This window comes from Trachypithecus francoisi, unplaced genomic scaffold (genome assembly GCF_009764315.1).
Source record: "Trachypithecus francoisi isolate TF-2019V2 unplaced genomic scaffold, Tfra_2.0 Lachesis_group13, whole genome shotgun sequence".
In the NCBI taxonomy this organism is placed as follows: domain Eukaryota; kingdom Metazoa; phylum Chordata; class Mammalia; order Primates; family Cercopithecidae; genus Trachypithecus; species Trachypithecus francoisi.
The window spans coordinates 120,948,208-120,963,475 of NW_022681458.1; the positions used below are offsets into that span (position 1 = coordinate 120,948,208).

At 59.0% G+C, this 15,268-nt stretch overlaps 1 protein-coding gene across 1 annotated transcript; it reads left to right on the plus strand.

The window, feature by feature from the left end:
- Positions 1-2,735: 2,735 nt before the first annotated feature.
- Positions 2,736-8,497, plus strand: INHBB (inhibin subunit beta B). Its single transcript, XM_033231785.1, has 2 exons — positions 2,736-3,312; positions 5,787-8,497. The coding sequence occupies exons 1-2, from the start codon at positions 2,862-2,864 to the stop codon at positions 6,560-6,562; spliced, it is 1,227 nt and encodes a 408-aa protein (XP_033087676.1). The 5' UTR covers positions 2,736-2,861; the 3' UTR covers positions 6,563-8,497.
- Positions 8,498-15,268: the final 6,771 nt, after the last annotated feature.

Sequence of the window (15,268 nt, forward strand, 5' to 3'; positions counted from 1 at the left end):
CATGCAGGAGGTGCTTCCCAGGAGGCAGAGGCTCCCGGGCCACAGGCTCCCAGGCAGGGCAAGGGCAACCTGATGGGAGAGCAGAGACTCTGGTCCTGGTGGAGGTTCTAAGGAGGTAGAAGGGCTGCCATCTCGGGGATCCTCCTGGATCCCTGCTTCTGACTTGGGTCGGCAAATTCACACCCGCCCTAGTTTTGCCCGCCAGCTTTGGGTCGGTTCCTCCGATTGGGAGGGAGGGGGCGCTCGGCCTCCAGACTTGCTGGCCGCCGCGGGCCTGCGGTCCCGGCCGAGCTCCACGGTGGCAGGGCTGGCCCAAGAGGCTGGCGGTGGGAAGCGGGGGCAGGAGGCCACGCTCCGCCTCCGACGTCCCCGATTCCCCAATATCCTAGGAAAGCCAGGATAACCTCCCATCGTGCTTCTGCCTTGAGTCTAGCCCGTTGTGAGGGAACGGGGCACGGCTCCGTGTCCTGTGGGCATTGTCATGCGGCCCCAGACCCGGGTGGGGGCGTGAAAAAGGCCAGAGGAGCGCACTGCACTTGGGGCCCTGGACGCGTCTGAAAGTCAGGTTTCCACTGACAGTGTCCCATGTCGGGTGGCCTGAGAACGGTGACCCTAGAACCATCCTTTATCGGGTTGTGTGAAGAGCGTAGCGCAGTTGCCTTGCTGGGCCTCCCACCCAGCCCGTGTGATACAGGTGTTACTGTCCCTTCACAGAAGAGGAGGTAGGGGCTAGGAAAGGTGAGGACTCTATCCAAGGTCACTCTTGCAAAGCTGGCAGTTGCTGAGCCTGAGTGGAACCCGGGTCTGAGTGAAGCCAAAGTTTGTCAGCTGGCGAAAGTGGGTATTGCCGGGGAGTGGGGGTGGGGTACTGTAGACCCTGCCAGCCCCGCAAGCCCTGAGGCTCAGTGGCCTCCGGGCCGCGCGCCTGGGATACCGCACAATCGGGGAGTTCCTCCTCGCCCAGCAGAGGCAGCTGCTGGCCAGGCCTCCAGCGGCTACTGCCTTCCCGCCCTCCAGCCCGCAGGGCCCACTCCTGGGCCAGTGCGACGGCGGCCCGGGGCGCTGGGTGAGGGCACTGCAGCCCGGGAGCGGCAGCCGCTGGCGGAGCCTGCCTCTAGCGTCCCAGGCCGCGCCGCACCACCCTCGCCTCGCCAGGCTCGGCCGCGAGGGAGCGCCCCGGGAGGGCCGGGGGCGGCCACAGCGGCGGGAGTCGCCTCTGCCGGCTGGGGAGGGCGGCGGCTGGGACAGGCGCAGGGCCTGCGCGGCCGCGGGGAGGGGGCGGTAGGCCGGGAGGAGCGCCCGGATCCAGCGCCCGGAGCCCGTCGGTGCCGCCGGCCGCCCAGCTGGGCAAGGGTCCGGGGCGCCCACGTGGTGGGAAAGTTTCGAGGTAGCAAAAGTAGCCCGGCATTGCGGGGGGTGGGAGGGGAGGGGAGGGGAGAGGGCCGGCTCGCCCCTCCTTCTCGCGAAGGCAGAAAGGAAAAAAGCGGTGGGAAGCGGGGGTGAGCGCGGGGAGCGAGCAGCCCCAACCTGCACAGATTCCGCCTTCCCCTCCTCCCCCCACCCCGGGAAGCCCGAGCGGGGAGGCACGGACCGTCTCCTCTCGCACGGGCAGGACGACACCCTCCCTCCCCCCCTTTTTTCTGCCAACGTCTATCTCAACGCGCGCGCACATACGGAGATTGTGCGGCTTTTTTCCCCCCTTGGGAGAAAAAACGGGGAGAGTAAAAGAAGAGAGGGCAAAGAGAAGAACTCCTCCTCGGCGAGCTCCGCACTCCGTACCGCGGCTCGGCGCGGGGACGCCGCCGCCGCCCGCCCGCTCTCTCCCGGCCCTGCGGCGGGTGCCAGTGCGAGCGCGAGCGAGGGCACCGCACCCGGGGAAGCTGCGAGACTTTTCGGCGCTCAAGCCGACCTCGCTGCCGCCGCGGCAGGCAGAAGAGACAGGGGCGAGAAGGGCCCTGCCTCCCCCTCGCCTTCCTCGCCCGGAGCCCCGCGCCCAGCCGGGCCGCGCAGGCAGGCAGAGGGAAGCAAGGAGGGAGACTGCGAGGAGGCGGGCGGAGCAGAGGCCCCGGCGAAGCGCGCTGCGGCCGCCCGCCCGTGGATGCGGCGCCCAGGGAGCCTGGAGACAACTTTGCCGTGTGACGCGCCGGGAGGACTGCAGGGCCCGCGGCCGAGGGCTCGGCGCCGCCTGTGAGCGGGCCCGCGCGGCCGGCTCTCCCGGGCACCGCGCTTGCTCCGCGCCACTGCCCGCCGGCCCGCGGCGAGGACGACCTGCCCGTCTCCGCCGCCGGCAGCCCTTCCTGGCGCGAGGCAGTGAGGGCGAGGCGCTCAGGTGCGAGCGCGGGGCCCCGCCGCAGCGCCCGCCGCAGCGCCGCGCCAAGCCGCGCCCGGCTCCGCTCCGGGGGTCTCCAGCGCCTTCGCTTCCGTCTCGGCCAAGTTGCTTGGACCCGCTCTTTCGCCACCTTCCCCGGCCGCCGGCAGAACCGCCGCTACCACTGCCGCTGCTTTCGCTTCACCCGAGCCGGGGCTGCGGGGCCCCCGACGCGGAGAGGATGGGGAGAAGGCTGCAGATGCCGAGGCGCCCCGAGACGCCCGTGCAGCAGTGACCCGCGACCTCCGCCCCGTCCGGCGCGCCCCTCGGGCCCCCGGGGCCCTCGGCGCCCCTTCCCAGCCGCGCGGGAACCCCCGCGGCCCGGCCGGCCCCCTCCCCCTGTGAGCCGGCGGCGGCCCTCCCGGCGGGCGAGCGGGCGGAGGCCCGGGCGGGGGCGGGGCGGGGCGGCGCGCCCGGAGCCCGGAGCCCGGCCCTGCGCTCGGCTCTGCTCGCCTCGCCTCGCGGCGGGCGCCCTCGTCGCCAGCGGCGCACCATGGACGGGCTGCCCGGTCGGGCGCTGGGGGCCGCCTGCCTTTTGCTGCTGCTGGCGGCCGGCTGGCTGGGGCCTGAGGCCTGGGGCTCACCCACGCCCCCGCCGTCGCCTGCCGCGCCGCCGCCACCCCCGCCACCGGGAGCTCCGGGCGGCTCGCAGGACACCTGTACGTCGTGCGGCGGCTTCCGGCGGCCGGAGGAGCTCGGCCGAGTGGACGGCGACTTCCTGGAGGCGGTGAAGCGGCACATCTTGAGCCGCCTGCAGATGCGGGGCCGGCCCAACATCACGCACGCCGTGCCCAAGGCCGCCATGGTCACGGCCCTGCGCAAACTGCACGCGGGCAAGGTGCGCGAGGACGGCCGCGTGGAGATCCCGCACCTCGACGGCCACGCCAGCCCGGGCGCCGACGGCCAGGAGCGCGTTTCCGAAATCATCAGCTTCGCCGAGACAGGTGGGTCCGGTCCTCCGGCTGTCTGCCGCGGTCCCCGCTCGCTCCCGCTTTCCCTCTCCTTGCCAGCTCCGGCTGCTGCCGCCGCCGCAGCCTGCGCGCCCTCCCGGCAGGGCTCCTTCGGCCGTGGCCCTGCGCGCTCCGCCCAGGTTGCAGTCCTCTTCCCCCAGGCCGCAGACCCCCTTCCTGGTGCCTCAACCCCCCGCCGCCGAGCGCCTGGCCCTCCACCCCTGCTCTCCGGAATCGGGCCCCAGCGCCTCTGGGCGCGCGTCCCCCTCCCGGCAGATGCGCGCGGCCCTGGCTCTGCGGGCACTCTTGGTTGGTGATTGCTTAATGTTTTTGTTTCCCACGATCGGAGTGTAGGCTTAGCAGTGTGGATGGAGATGTGTGTGCTTGTTGATATACGTGGGCCGGAGGAGAGAGAGAGTGTGTGTGTGTCTGTGTGTGTGTGTGTGTGTGTGTGTGTGTGTGTGGCTGCGTGAGAGGCCCCTGGGGCCGCTTCCATCACCGGCGGCGTGGGCTTGCCAGGATTGCTGAAGCCTCGCTGGGGAGAGCTAGGCAACCTCTCTTCCGATTGTGTGGGCACTGGAATCGGGCGGAAGGCAGGCTTCTCAACAGGTCCATCATTTACACAGAGAAAGCCGTGGCTCGGGGACAGCCCCGTGCCTTTCGGCTTGCCTGGCAGCTGCAGCAGACCCCTCGCCCGAGAGGCACAGAGTCGTAGTTAACAAAGGGTATGGCTCCTTTCTGGAATCCACCCCCCCCCCACTCGGCCCCAGATTGCAAATCTCTAACACTGTCTAAATATAAAAATCAGGGAGAGAAAAATCTTTCGGAACTTTAAAAGAAGAAGAAAAATGTGCCCGCGCCAAAATGCTGCAAGTGCTTTCGACTCCGCTGTCCTTTTCAGGACTTGAATGAGCCAGGCTGGCTTTTGTGCCTGGAGCTCGGCCCCATTTGTGCCGAGGGGACTGCGGAGAAGGTCGCAGAGGGGGAAGCCCCGGTGCAGTCAGGGCGGGGGCAAGCGGGGAGCCTGGGTGGGGGGAGCGGTTGTGCCCCTGGCTGCAAATGCCCCCCACCCCCCCAGGCAGCAGGCAGCCTGGGGATGAAAAGGGATGAAAAGTTTTGCATGGCCGGGTGTGGAGAAAAGCAGAGACAATCGGGGCTGGTTTGTGCTTAGAAAGAAATGCATTGCCGTTTTAGCTGTCCACTAAAGTGAGTCAGGGAAAGCTCGCCATGCAATTAGAGGGCTCGGATTAAAAGGTGCTTTGGGGCCCAGAGTTAGAAATGTGATTCTGGAAGGTCGAGGAGGCCTTTTGGTCCCGGTGGCACAAAATGACAGCGGGGGCTGTTATATTTCTGGTCCGTTTCACGGAGCCAGCTCTTTGACTTATAAATAACAGATTCAGGTCACAGGCAGCTCGTCCAAGACCAGCTTTTAAGGCTGCAGTTTCCCCCATTTCAAAGTCAGATGTCAGTGTTATTAGAGGAGCCAGGCGAGGCCTGAGGTGTAGGGGCTTGGGAGGGGCATGGTAGGAGGTTTGATAAAACCAGCCCTGACCACAGAGTTTCGTTATTTGTTCTTCCTGAAAAAAAAAAAAAAAAAGGAAAGAAAAACGTAGGTTGTCAGAGGGAAGGGTCACTGAAATGTAGGATGAGAGGGGAGTCATCTCTTGATTGGCACAGCCTCCTTCTTGTTGAGCTGAATTATTGAGAAGATTAACAAGCCAGTTCCCCTACTCCTTGAAGATTTTGAACGTGCCATTAACAGGGAGCCAGAGTCTTGTCAAAGGATTGGACCTCAAGTTTTAAGGCTGAATGCCCTGTCCCTTGAAACTACTCGGAAATAAGGGCTAGGCTCTGCAGCCTGCAAAGCATGCGTTCCTATGTCAGAAACCTGAGCAGAGCCTGCTTGTTTGCAGTGGAGGTTCCACTGGGGGTTGGATCAGATCATACTTAGGTAAACACTGGAAAGAGGCGGTAGGTGGCTCAGCTTGATTTTGCAATGCGCTAAGTTAACCAAAAAAAAAAAAAAGAAAAGAAGAAAAAAAGAAAAAGCCCCACTAAAACCACCCACCCCAAAATCCTCCCTGCGATCCTGGTTTTGTTTTTCAGATTTCACAGATACCCATAACAACTTGTTAAGATCTTGGCCCCCTGACAAGTTCTTCTGTTGTGCTTTGAGGCCTGACAGCCTGTCTCCAGGGAGCCCTGGCCTGGGAGAGGTGAGGCAGGATTTTATAGGCCCGGACCCTCCAGCCCTAACCTGGTCCGGGTTTCTCAATGGGAAATGATTTTCTCTGCCTCTCCCAGGTTACAGTCAGAGGCCCTGGCCCCAAGAACGGTATTTCTGGTCAATAACGTTTTCCAGCTGTGTGGCGAGTTGCATTCCAGCATCCTGCAGCAGAGAGTGCGTTTCCCCCATTGCCTCGTGTTCCCCTTGAATTAACTTGGCTCACTCTTCCCCTTTTCCGCAGATGGCCTCGCCTCCTCCCGGGTCCGCCTATACTTCTTCATCTCCAATGAAGGCAACCAGAACCTGTTTGTGGTCCAGGCCAGCTTATGGCTTTACCTGAAACTCCTGCCCTACGTCCTGGAGAAGGGCAGCCGGCGGAAGGTGCGCGTCAAAGTGTACTTCCAGGAGCAGGGCCACGGTGACAGGTGGAACATGGTGGAGAAGAGGGTGGACCTCAAGCGCAGCGGCTGGCATACCTTCCCACTCACCGAGGCCATCCAGGCCTTGTTTGAGCGGGGCGAGCGGCGGCTCAACCTAGACGTGCAGTGTGACAGCTGCCAGGAGCTGGCCGTGGTGCCGGTGTTCGTGGACCCAGGCGAAGAGGCGCACCGGCCCTTCGTGGTGGTGCAGGCTCGGCTGGGTGACAGCAGGCACCGCATTCGCAAGCGAGGCCTGGAGTGCGATGGCCGGACCAACCTCTGTTGCAGGCAACAGTTCTTCATTGACTTCCGCCTCATCGGCTGGAATGACTGGATCATCGCACCCACCGGCTACTACGGGAACTACTGTGAGGGCAGCTGCCCAGCCTACCTGGCAGGGGTCCCCGGCTCCGCCTCCTCCTTCCACACAGCTGTGGTGAACCAGTACCGCATGCGGGGCCTGAACCCCGGCACGGTGAACTCCTGCTGCATCCCCACCAAGCTGAGTACCATGTCCATGCTGTACTTTGATGACGAGTACAACATCGTCAAGCGGGATGTGCCCAACATGATTGTGGAGGAGTGCGGCTGCGCCTGACAGTGCAAGGCAGGGGCACGGTGGTGGGGCACGGAGGACAGTCCCTGGTGGGCTTCCTCCAGTCCCCGCGGGAACGGGGGTACACGGTGGGTTGAGCACAGTCATTCTGTTGGGCTGTGGAGATAGTGCCAGGGTGCAGCCTGAGATATTTTTCTACAACTTCATAGAGCAACCAGTCAAAACCAGAGCAAGAACCCTCAACTGACATGAAATACTTTAAAATGCACACGTAGCCACGCACAGCCAGACGCATCCTGCCACCCACACAGCAGCCTTCGGGATACCAGCAAATGGATGCGGTGACAAATGGCAGCTTAGCTACAAATGCCTGTCAGTCGGAGAGAATGGGGTGAGCAGCCACCATTCCCACCAGCTGGCCCGGCCACTCTGAATTGCGCCTTCCGAGCACACATAAAAGCACAAAGACAGAGACACAGAGAGAGAGAGCGAGCCACGGGGAGGAAAAGCAGATGCAGGGGTGGGGAGTGCAGCCAGGCGGAGGCTGCGTGTGCCCCGTGGCTTTTACCAGGCCTGCTCTGCCTGGCTTGGTGTCTGCTGCTTCCCCAGCCTGGGATCCTTCGTGCTTCAAGGCCCGGGGAGCCTGTCCTTCCATGCCCTTGTCGAGGGAAGGAGACCCAGAAAGGACACAACCCGTCAGAGACCTGGGAGCAGGGACAGTGATCGTTTGACTGTTTGTCGCTTGGGCCTCTGACATGACTTATGTGTGTGTTTGTTTTTGGGGTGGGGAGGGAGGGAGAGAAGAAGGGGGCTAAATTTGATGCTTTAACTGATCTCCAACAGTCAACAGGTCATCCTTGCCAGTTGTATAACTGAAAAAGGACTTTTCTACCAGGTATGACCTTTTGAGTGAAAATCTGAATTGTTCAAAATGGAAAGAAAAAAGGTTGCAATCTGTGCCCTTCACTGGGGACATTCCTCTAGGACTGGTTTGGGGAGGGGTGGGAATGACCCTTATCCTAGGCAAGGGGGTGAGACCGCGGGAGGAAATGATGGGAAGGAGGCACTCTTGAACTGCTGAAGGTGAGGGGTGTCCCCTCAGCGGAGGCCAAGGGAGGGGAGCAGCCTAGTTGGTCTTGGAGAGATGGGGAAGGCTTTCAGCTAATTTGCAGAAGTTGCCCATGTGGGCCCCAGCCATCAGGGCCCACCATGGACGTGGCCCTTGCCCACTCACCTGCCCGCCCGCCCGCCCGCATAGCACTTGCAGACCTGCCTGAACGCACATGACATAGCACTTGCTGATCTGCGTGTGTCCAGAAGTGGCCCTTGGCCGAGCACCGAACTCGCTCGCCCTCTAGACGTCCAAGTGCCACGTGAACTATGCAATTTAAAGGGTTGACCCACACTAGATGAAACTGGACTCGTACGACTCTTTTTATATTTTTTATACTTGAAATGAAATCCTTTGCTTCTTTTTTAAGCGAATGATTGCTTTTAATGTTTGCACTGATTTAGTTGCATGATTAGTCAGAAACTGCCATTTGAAAAAAGAAGTTATTTTTATAGCAGCAAAAAAAAAAAAAGTGAATACAGTTAAATGTATTATACATAATTTTGGAACCAAAGAGGCCAACAGATCAGTTTTAATTTTATTAGACGGTGAGGCCATCTGAGATGAGGCAGACGTTTTGAACAGTCCCTTGAGTGGCCTGCCAATGTTTCAGGGTATGAATGGATTTTGTTTATTCGGTCTGATGTGTCTTTTCCATCCTTACGCACCCAGAAGGTAGAGTAAAAATGACTATGGTAGAATGCAGGTGTGTATCCTTAAATCCCATCTTTATGTTTATTTAATAAAGCTCCCCTTAGGTTCTGTTTCATAATAATTTAAAACCAAACAATTTTCCCATAGACTTGCTGTTAAAGTATTTTACGTTTGTGTACAGTTTAAGAAAATAAAAGATTGAGTGCCATGGGCCTCCTGCCTTGAGTGATGTCTGGGGTAGGGAGGCCTGGGCTGGAGGTGGGCAGCTGGGAGGAAGGCCAGTCCAGGTGTCCAGGTTGGATGCCAGCAGCCTCCACGGCCTGCTCCTGGCATCTCTGTGCCCTTGCCATGAAATGTATGTCGGAAAAAGAGATACCAGGAAAAATGGCAGAAGATCAAAATGAAGGACAATTCGCAAATTCATGAATTACACATTTAAAATGTTTACCCTTCTAGTCCCAAGATCGCTTATGTTTCACCAAGCCACATCCATTACCATTTGAAGGTGCTGGATAAGCCCGCATTGAAGATGGAAATAGAAAACCCTGAAGGCTGAAGTCCAGCTAACCTCTGCTCACCTCTATTTAGAGGTGACTGGGGTCCAGAAGAGGCTTGGTACCTTGGGATAGAAGGGTAAGCAGAGTCAGGCCGTGAGTGTGTGAATGAACCCGTCCTGAGGGGTTTTCCCAGTGGAGAGTGGTAGTAGGGACGGTGTAGTAATAATGGCCCACCGCGCAGGTATCACCGGGATACTTGCCGAGTCCTGCTGTTACCGTGCAGCATCGCGTCTTTGTGGAAAGTGGCTTTGTCTGCATTTTCCAGAGTTTGAAAACCTGAGGCTTAGAGAGTTCAGAGCCTGCCTGAGGTCACACAGCCCGGACAGGGACCCTGGGTGTTTGAGCCCACCCGTTTCCTTGGAGGACTGCCCTTGCCTCCATCTGAGGCCCTGCAGGGGTGCTGGGGCTCTACCCTGGGGTTCAGGTAGCATATGGTCTTCCCAGACAATCTCAGGACATTCGAGCACATGGCACTTTAGACATCATCTAACCTCCTCAAATTAGTGGGAAACTGAGGGAGGCCCAGACAGCTAGAGGGGCATAGCTCAATCGGCACAGCCAGCTGGTGGCAAGAGGCAGCCTTCTAGCCTTTTCTTTTTCTATTCTTTGCCCAGCCAAGGGAGCTACTGCCCTGCCAGGCTTTCAGCCGGAGGGGAAGACTGGTCATCTGTGAAGTTGTGAGACAATATTACTGTAATTCATAGGGAAAAAGAAGAAAGTGTCATAAAGACAGGTCTGGCCTGTGCATTTCAAGCAGTGAGTCACGACGTCTCTACCCTCTGCTCTGCGGGGGGGCTGGGCCTAGCTGCTGGTGGCACTAGGCCCTCAGCCCAGCCCTGCCTTCCCCCTGCCCCGGGACTTTTTACAGGTAGTGGCCAGGAGATGCAATGTGAGTCACTGAGGTGCTTCTGCTGTTTGGACGTTGAGCACCTACCAAAGCCCTTCTGGGCTGAGCATCACAGGATGGCCCCGTGAGTCTCGAAGTAGCCCCAGGAAGGGCCTGGGGACCCCAGGGGCACAAGGCTTTGGGGCTGGCTGACCTGGTCCCTGAGTGACTCTGCTGCCCTATGGGGTCTGGCCCCTGGGGGCACTGGTGGGCAGCAGTTCCTGTTGCTGAGAGAGGCAGTGAGGACAGGCACTGGTCCCTTGTCCCAGCTGGGCGTCCCCACTCCAGCAGGGCTCTGCAGCCTCCTGTGCTGCTGTGGTCACCACTCCCCTTGCCCTGCTTCCCCCTACTCGATGCTCCAGCCTCTCTCGTCTGCTCCTCTTATTTCCCCAGTGGCCTGGCCCAAGGGCTCTGCATTTCTCTGAAAATGTCCCTGGAGCCCAGCTCTGTCCCCAGGTCCAGTGCCTCTGGCTGGACTCCCTGCTGCTGGACTTCAAGGTCCCCAGCCCTCCTTCCCTCCAGCCCTCCCTGCCTCTTCCGGCTTCCAGGCTGCTGGCTTCTCATACTCATCCCCAGCCCAACCTGGGACCAGTGGGACAGGAAGGGCCTGCCTGAGCCAGAAGGCTGCCATCCCCACCCACCTCAAATGTCTCCCCCACCCATCTGCCACCATGCCTGGGATCCCACCATGTGGGGGTCACCCTGACCTTCAAACTTGCCTCAAGCCTTCAGTGACTCAGTGGAGCCCATGGTCTGGGCTGGGGCACTGGGGTCAGGACAGCACCTGTACCTACCTCACCTCTGCTCCCGCTGTTTCCCAGACAGACAGCTAAAGGGCTCAGTATGCAGAGACTCTAGGCGTATGCTCAGTCTATATTTTCTCTCCCAGCCCTCCCTCCCAGGGTCTGGCTTAGAGTGGGGCACACAGAGGGTACCCTGTGGCGCAGCCCAGGCTTGGGGCCAGCATTTAGGAGAGGCTACTAGATGTCTGAGCTTTATACCTGTTACCTGTGACATGGTGTGATACTATTGCCTTGGGCTGTACTACAGCTGCAGGCCATGGTGTCCCTGCAGCCTCTTGCACTGTGGCCGGGCTCCTGACTCACCTGGAGCTCAGGCCAGCCCAGCATCACGCCTGCCCAGGCCCGCTGCAAGGCCGGGTGGGAACTACCACTGCAGATGCCCCAGGGACTGGTAGGCCATCACAACTTGGAGAATCCTGCAGCTGCCTAGAGCTCCCTTGAGGACCAACAGCAAGGATAGGAATGGGGGCAGGAGGTCACAGGTGGCCACCAAGCCATGAAAACTGCTGAGGGCTTAAGAAAGTGTGACTTTGCAGGCAAAAAGTAGAAACCAAACACCGTTCTGTGGGGAGAGGCCCTGGGAGCGCCCCCAGCCCTGTTTCTAGGCTTTCAATGGGAGCAAGTGACAAGTTATGGGGTGGGCTTTGAAATAGCTGCTGGTGGTGGTTGGCTGTAGTTGAGGCGTGGGGTGTGAGCATGGCGGCTGTGGGGGCTCTGTGTCGTGTGGGGACTGTGGGCGGACAGTCACACGTGTGTGAGACTGTGCGTGTGTGAGGCGGGCATTGCTGCTCATGGGCGTGGCCAGGGTATCGTGGGTGGGCGAGGGTTGGTGATGCACTGTTTTGTGATTGTAGGTGTTACTGTGTATGTTGAGCCGTGTGGGGCTTGAGACTGTGATTGTGGGCGTGTGTGGTTGGCTGTGAATTTGTAGTGTGTGGTTGGCTGGCCTTGAGGTTGTGAGGCTGTGTGGGTGAGTGTGTGAGACTGTGTGTGGGGTTTGAGACTGTGATTGTAGGGGTGTGGTTGCATGGTTGGCTGTGTGCATGTCTTGCCATTTTTGTTTTCTTCCTTATGGAGAGGTGATGCACCTAACCAGTTATATGTGTTGTGACTGGGGTAGTTGTCATCTTGCAGTTAGAATCTGTGATCACCCTCATATCCAGCAGATGCTGAGCAGGTCTGGCGCAGACACTATTTCTGTGGTCTGTGAAACCTTGGTATGGTTTCATAGCCCCTGATACTCTGCTCTGGCTACACAGTATGCTAGGAGTCACCTCAAAGCCAGAGCACTTTAAAGGGAGAAAGATACCATCTGATCAGTCATTCAGTCACTCAACAAACATTCCCACAGTGCCTCCTGTTATGTGCAGGGGTTCATCCCTCATCTCAGTGTAGTCCTCACAACAACCTGGAGGTGAGGGGAGCAGGTATCATTATCCCCGTTGTGTAGATGAGAAAACAAAGGCTGAGAGCAAGGCAGCCATTCACTGAAAGTTGCCCACCTCTAGGACTTGTCTCAGCCAGCTGTTTCCAGAGTCACTCACAGTCCCTGGGCTGCCCAGGAGGAGGGATGAGGGGAGGAGCAACTGTTCTGGGGTCTGCCTGGAGGAGAGGGGAGGCTGGGGTCTAGGGGAGGGCGTGCTCCCCAACTCCTGCCCTGGCTCTGGCCTGAGGCATCAGTGGCAACTATGCACTGAGCTGTTCTTCTCTGTGACTGAGGGGAAACCAAACACCCAGCCATCCACGCACCATCTCTGGCCAGGTGGGTGAGATGGCTGCTGCGCCCAGGATTCAGGGGTAGGGGTGGAACAGTTGTCACTGTGACTAGTCACTGGGCTACGGGTCGGCCTACCTGGCTTTGCGATCGCAGCCTGGCCCAGCCTCTCAGAGTCGTCCTCTGTAAAATGGAGCAATGACAGTGCCTACCTTAAGGGGGTGGTGAGCATTCACCTGGTTAGAAGGGCCATGCGCTTGAGTTGTTTTGCTGTTTTCCGGCACATTCTCTGTGTCAGGAATAGTGCTGGGTGCCCAGCCAGAGCCCTGCCCTTCCTCTGAGAGGCCCTCTTTCGTTCTTGGTTATTCATTCAATGAATATTCACAGAGGCGTGGTGATGATGATGTTGACTACCATTTATTGTTTACTGCGGTTTGCAACAGCTTTGTAGTTAATCTTTATAATCTCCCTCTTGGGCAGGTGAGATGTGCCCATTTTACTGATGAGGAAGTTGAGGCTCGGGGAAGTTGAGTTTCTTGCTTGAGGCCTTATTGCTATTCAAGGGGAAGACCCGGGCCTGGCTCTTCTTGAGCTCACAACCCAGTTTTGAGGCCACTGGGAAAGTCACGTACCCAGGGTGGAACCACCCCAGGCCCTAGGGAGCAGGCCCTCCAGACACTGCCTTCTCTCCCTTCAATGTTTCCAAGAGACCTGTGGGTCCCTGAGCCCTGGGGGGCTTGAGTAGGAGAGAGAGCTGCTGTCATGGCAGAGGGGACCTGGGAGCTGCTGGGGATGCCCTGGGGAGGCCTTTCAGAGCCCCTCAGCTGCCCCGCAGCTCTCCTCCTGCCCCATGCCCACAGGGAGCCCTGAGGGTCTAGCTACCTTCAGAATCAGGTGTGCACACACCTGCAGGTCCCACCAGGTGAGAATGGCCATTCTGCCAGCAGGAATAGGGATGTGTCTGAGGTCATGGCAGACCTGCAGAGAATCTGATGAGGGTGAGGACCCTCTGAGTGTCTGAGAAAGTGCACACTGACCACATTTTCAAGTGAGATTTCAGGGCAGGGTTTTTTGGACTACGTGGGCTACATAACCGTGTGTGGGGAGGGTTGGGGAGTGGGTCAGAGAGAGACATTTTGGAATGACCCAACTACTCCCTCCCAGGGAGGAGTTTCTCGTGACCTTCTCTCCTGTGGGGGAGGGGCTGCCAGGGTGGGGACAGCGGTCTTTGCTCAGGATGCAGAGGCAGATGGGCAGCTGGACGTGCCAGGCTGCCTGTGCCTCTCCTCCTGTGCAGAGCAGCTCTTGTTCCGCTCTCTTTTCTTCTCCTGGCGTCTCACCTCCCTCTTTCCTTGTGCTTCCACCCCACCTCTGCTCCCGGGGTCTGCTCGGTCCAGCCCCAGGGACAGGGGTGAGGGATGGGGTGGGGTGAGTTTCCTGGTGCCAGTTCCAGCCCTTGCCCAGGGGGCTGGATTTGCCATGCTCAGCCCCTCCCCACCTCTTTCTTTGGGGTCTGTGGGTGGAGCACAAGTCAGGCCCCAGGGTCGCCAGGGGCTGGGGTCAGGCAGGGGAGGACGACTCTTCCTGGCCACCCTGGGCACCTGCGTGTGTGTGTGTGTGTGTGTCGGTGGGTGTGTGGATCTGGAGGATTCTCCCAGGCAGCTCTGGGTCTCATGGAAAAAGCTCTGGCTCTTGCTGAGCTCACAACCCAGTTTGGAGGCCACTGGGAAAGTCACGTACCCAGCGGGGAACCACCCCAGGCCCTCAGGAGAGCATTGTGAGCTTATCCAGCCTTTGATGGGTTTTCTGGGTGTCCTCTCATTCCTCACAGGAACCCTAGAAGGGAGGTAAGTTAGAACTATTATCCACATTTGCATGAGAAGCTCCTGACCGGCGACTCTCCTGGCAGGGCCGCAGAGCTTAGCCCCGCTCTGCAACAGCTCTCTCTGCCTGGGAGGGGCCCTGAGTGGCCTTGTTCTTCTAGGGAGGACCCTCTCAGCACAAATAGGCTGACCCCCAGCCCTCAACTGATGGCCCGAAGTTGTAGAAACTGGTTCCTTTGGGAACCTTACTCCTTCACTTGCTGTATTTGCTTTACTCCTGGGAAGGGTGACGCCTCAGACGCATTTTAGGCAAGTCGTGCCTATTAGAATGGCTGGGAATGGGAGCGTGGAAGGGGCACAGCCCAGGTCCTGCTGTTAGCTGGCACTGCAGCTGAGTGATCGCAGAAGATCCTTTTCTAAAACATGCCTGTGGCATTCTCCTGCCCCTTCCAGGTCATGCTCTCAGGGACCCTGTCCCTCTCATCCATGTGCCCAGGATGAAGGAGTCTGATGTCCCGTGGGCTGCCCAGGGCCCCTGTCCCTACTTACCTCCCCGCTTGGAGCTGGTGGGTCCCTCCTCCTGAAGACCAGGCTTGGGCATCGGGTCCCACCCACAGCTCACTACCCTCCACCTCTGCACCTTCCAAATGCCCTTCCTTTCCCTGAACTCCTTTCCCCCACCTTTGCTTGGCTGATTGTGATTTATCCTTCAGGGATCTGGGCTAGAAGCCCTGACTCCCACAGCTCGTGGAACCCCTCTACTGTCTCGCCTGCAAGATCACTCGCGGTGTGCGCACCCGCCTCACCTGAGAGTCTACAGGCCTGGATTTTAGGGGAGCTAGAGTCTGTGTTGCTCACCACACCAGTCTCCTGAGGCTGGGGCAGATGAAGTGGTCAATACAAATTTCAAAAATTTGTTTCTGCTTTTATAATTTTAAAGTCTTAGATCTTTTTGTATTATTTTCGATGTGGGGGCTGGGGGCGGGACACGTGCAGATTTGTTCCATGGGCGTTTGCAGGTAGTGAGTGTAGTCACCAATAGGCAGCTTTTCAGCTCACTCCCCAGCACCGCCCCCCTCTCCCCGCGCTGGTCGTCCTCAGTGTGTGTTGTTCTGTGTTTATTCCATGTCAGTACACACTTGTTCAGTGAACGAAGGCACAGCCATCTCAGGGTGAGAAGTTAACACCACTCACCCATTT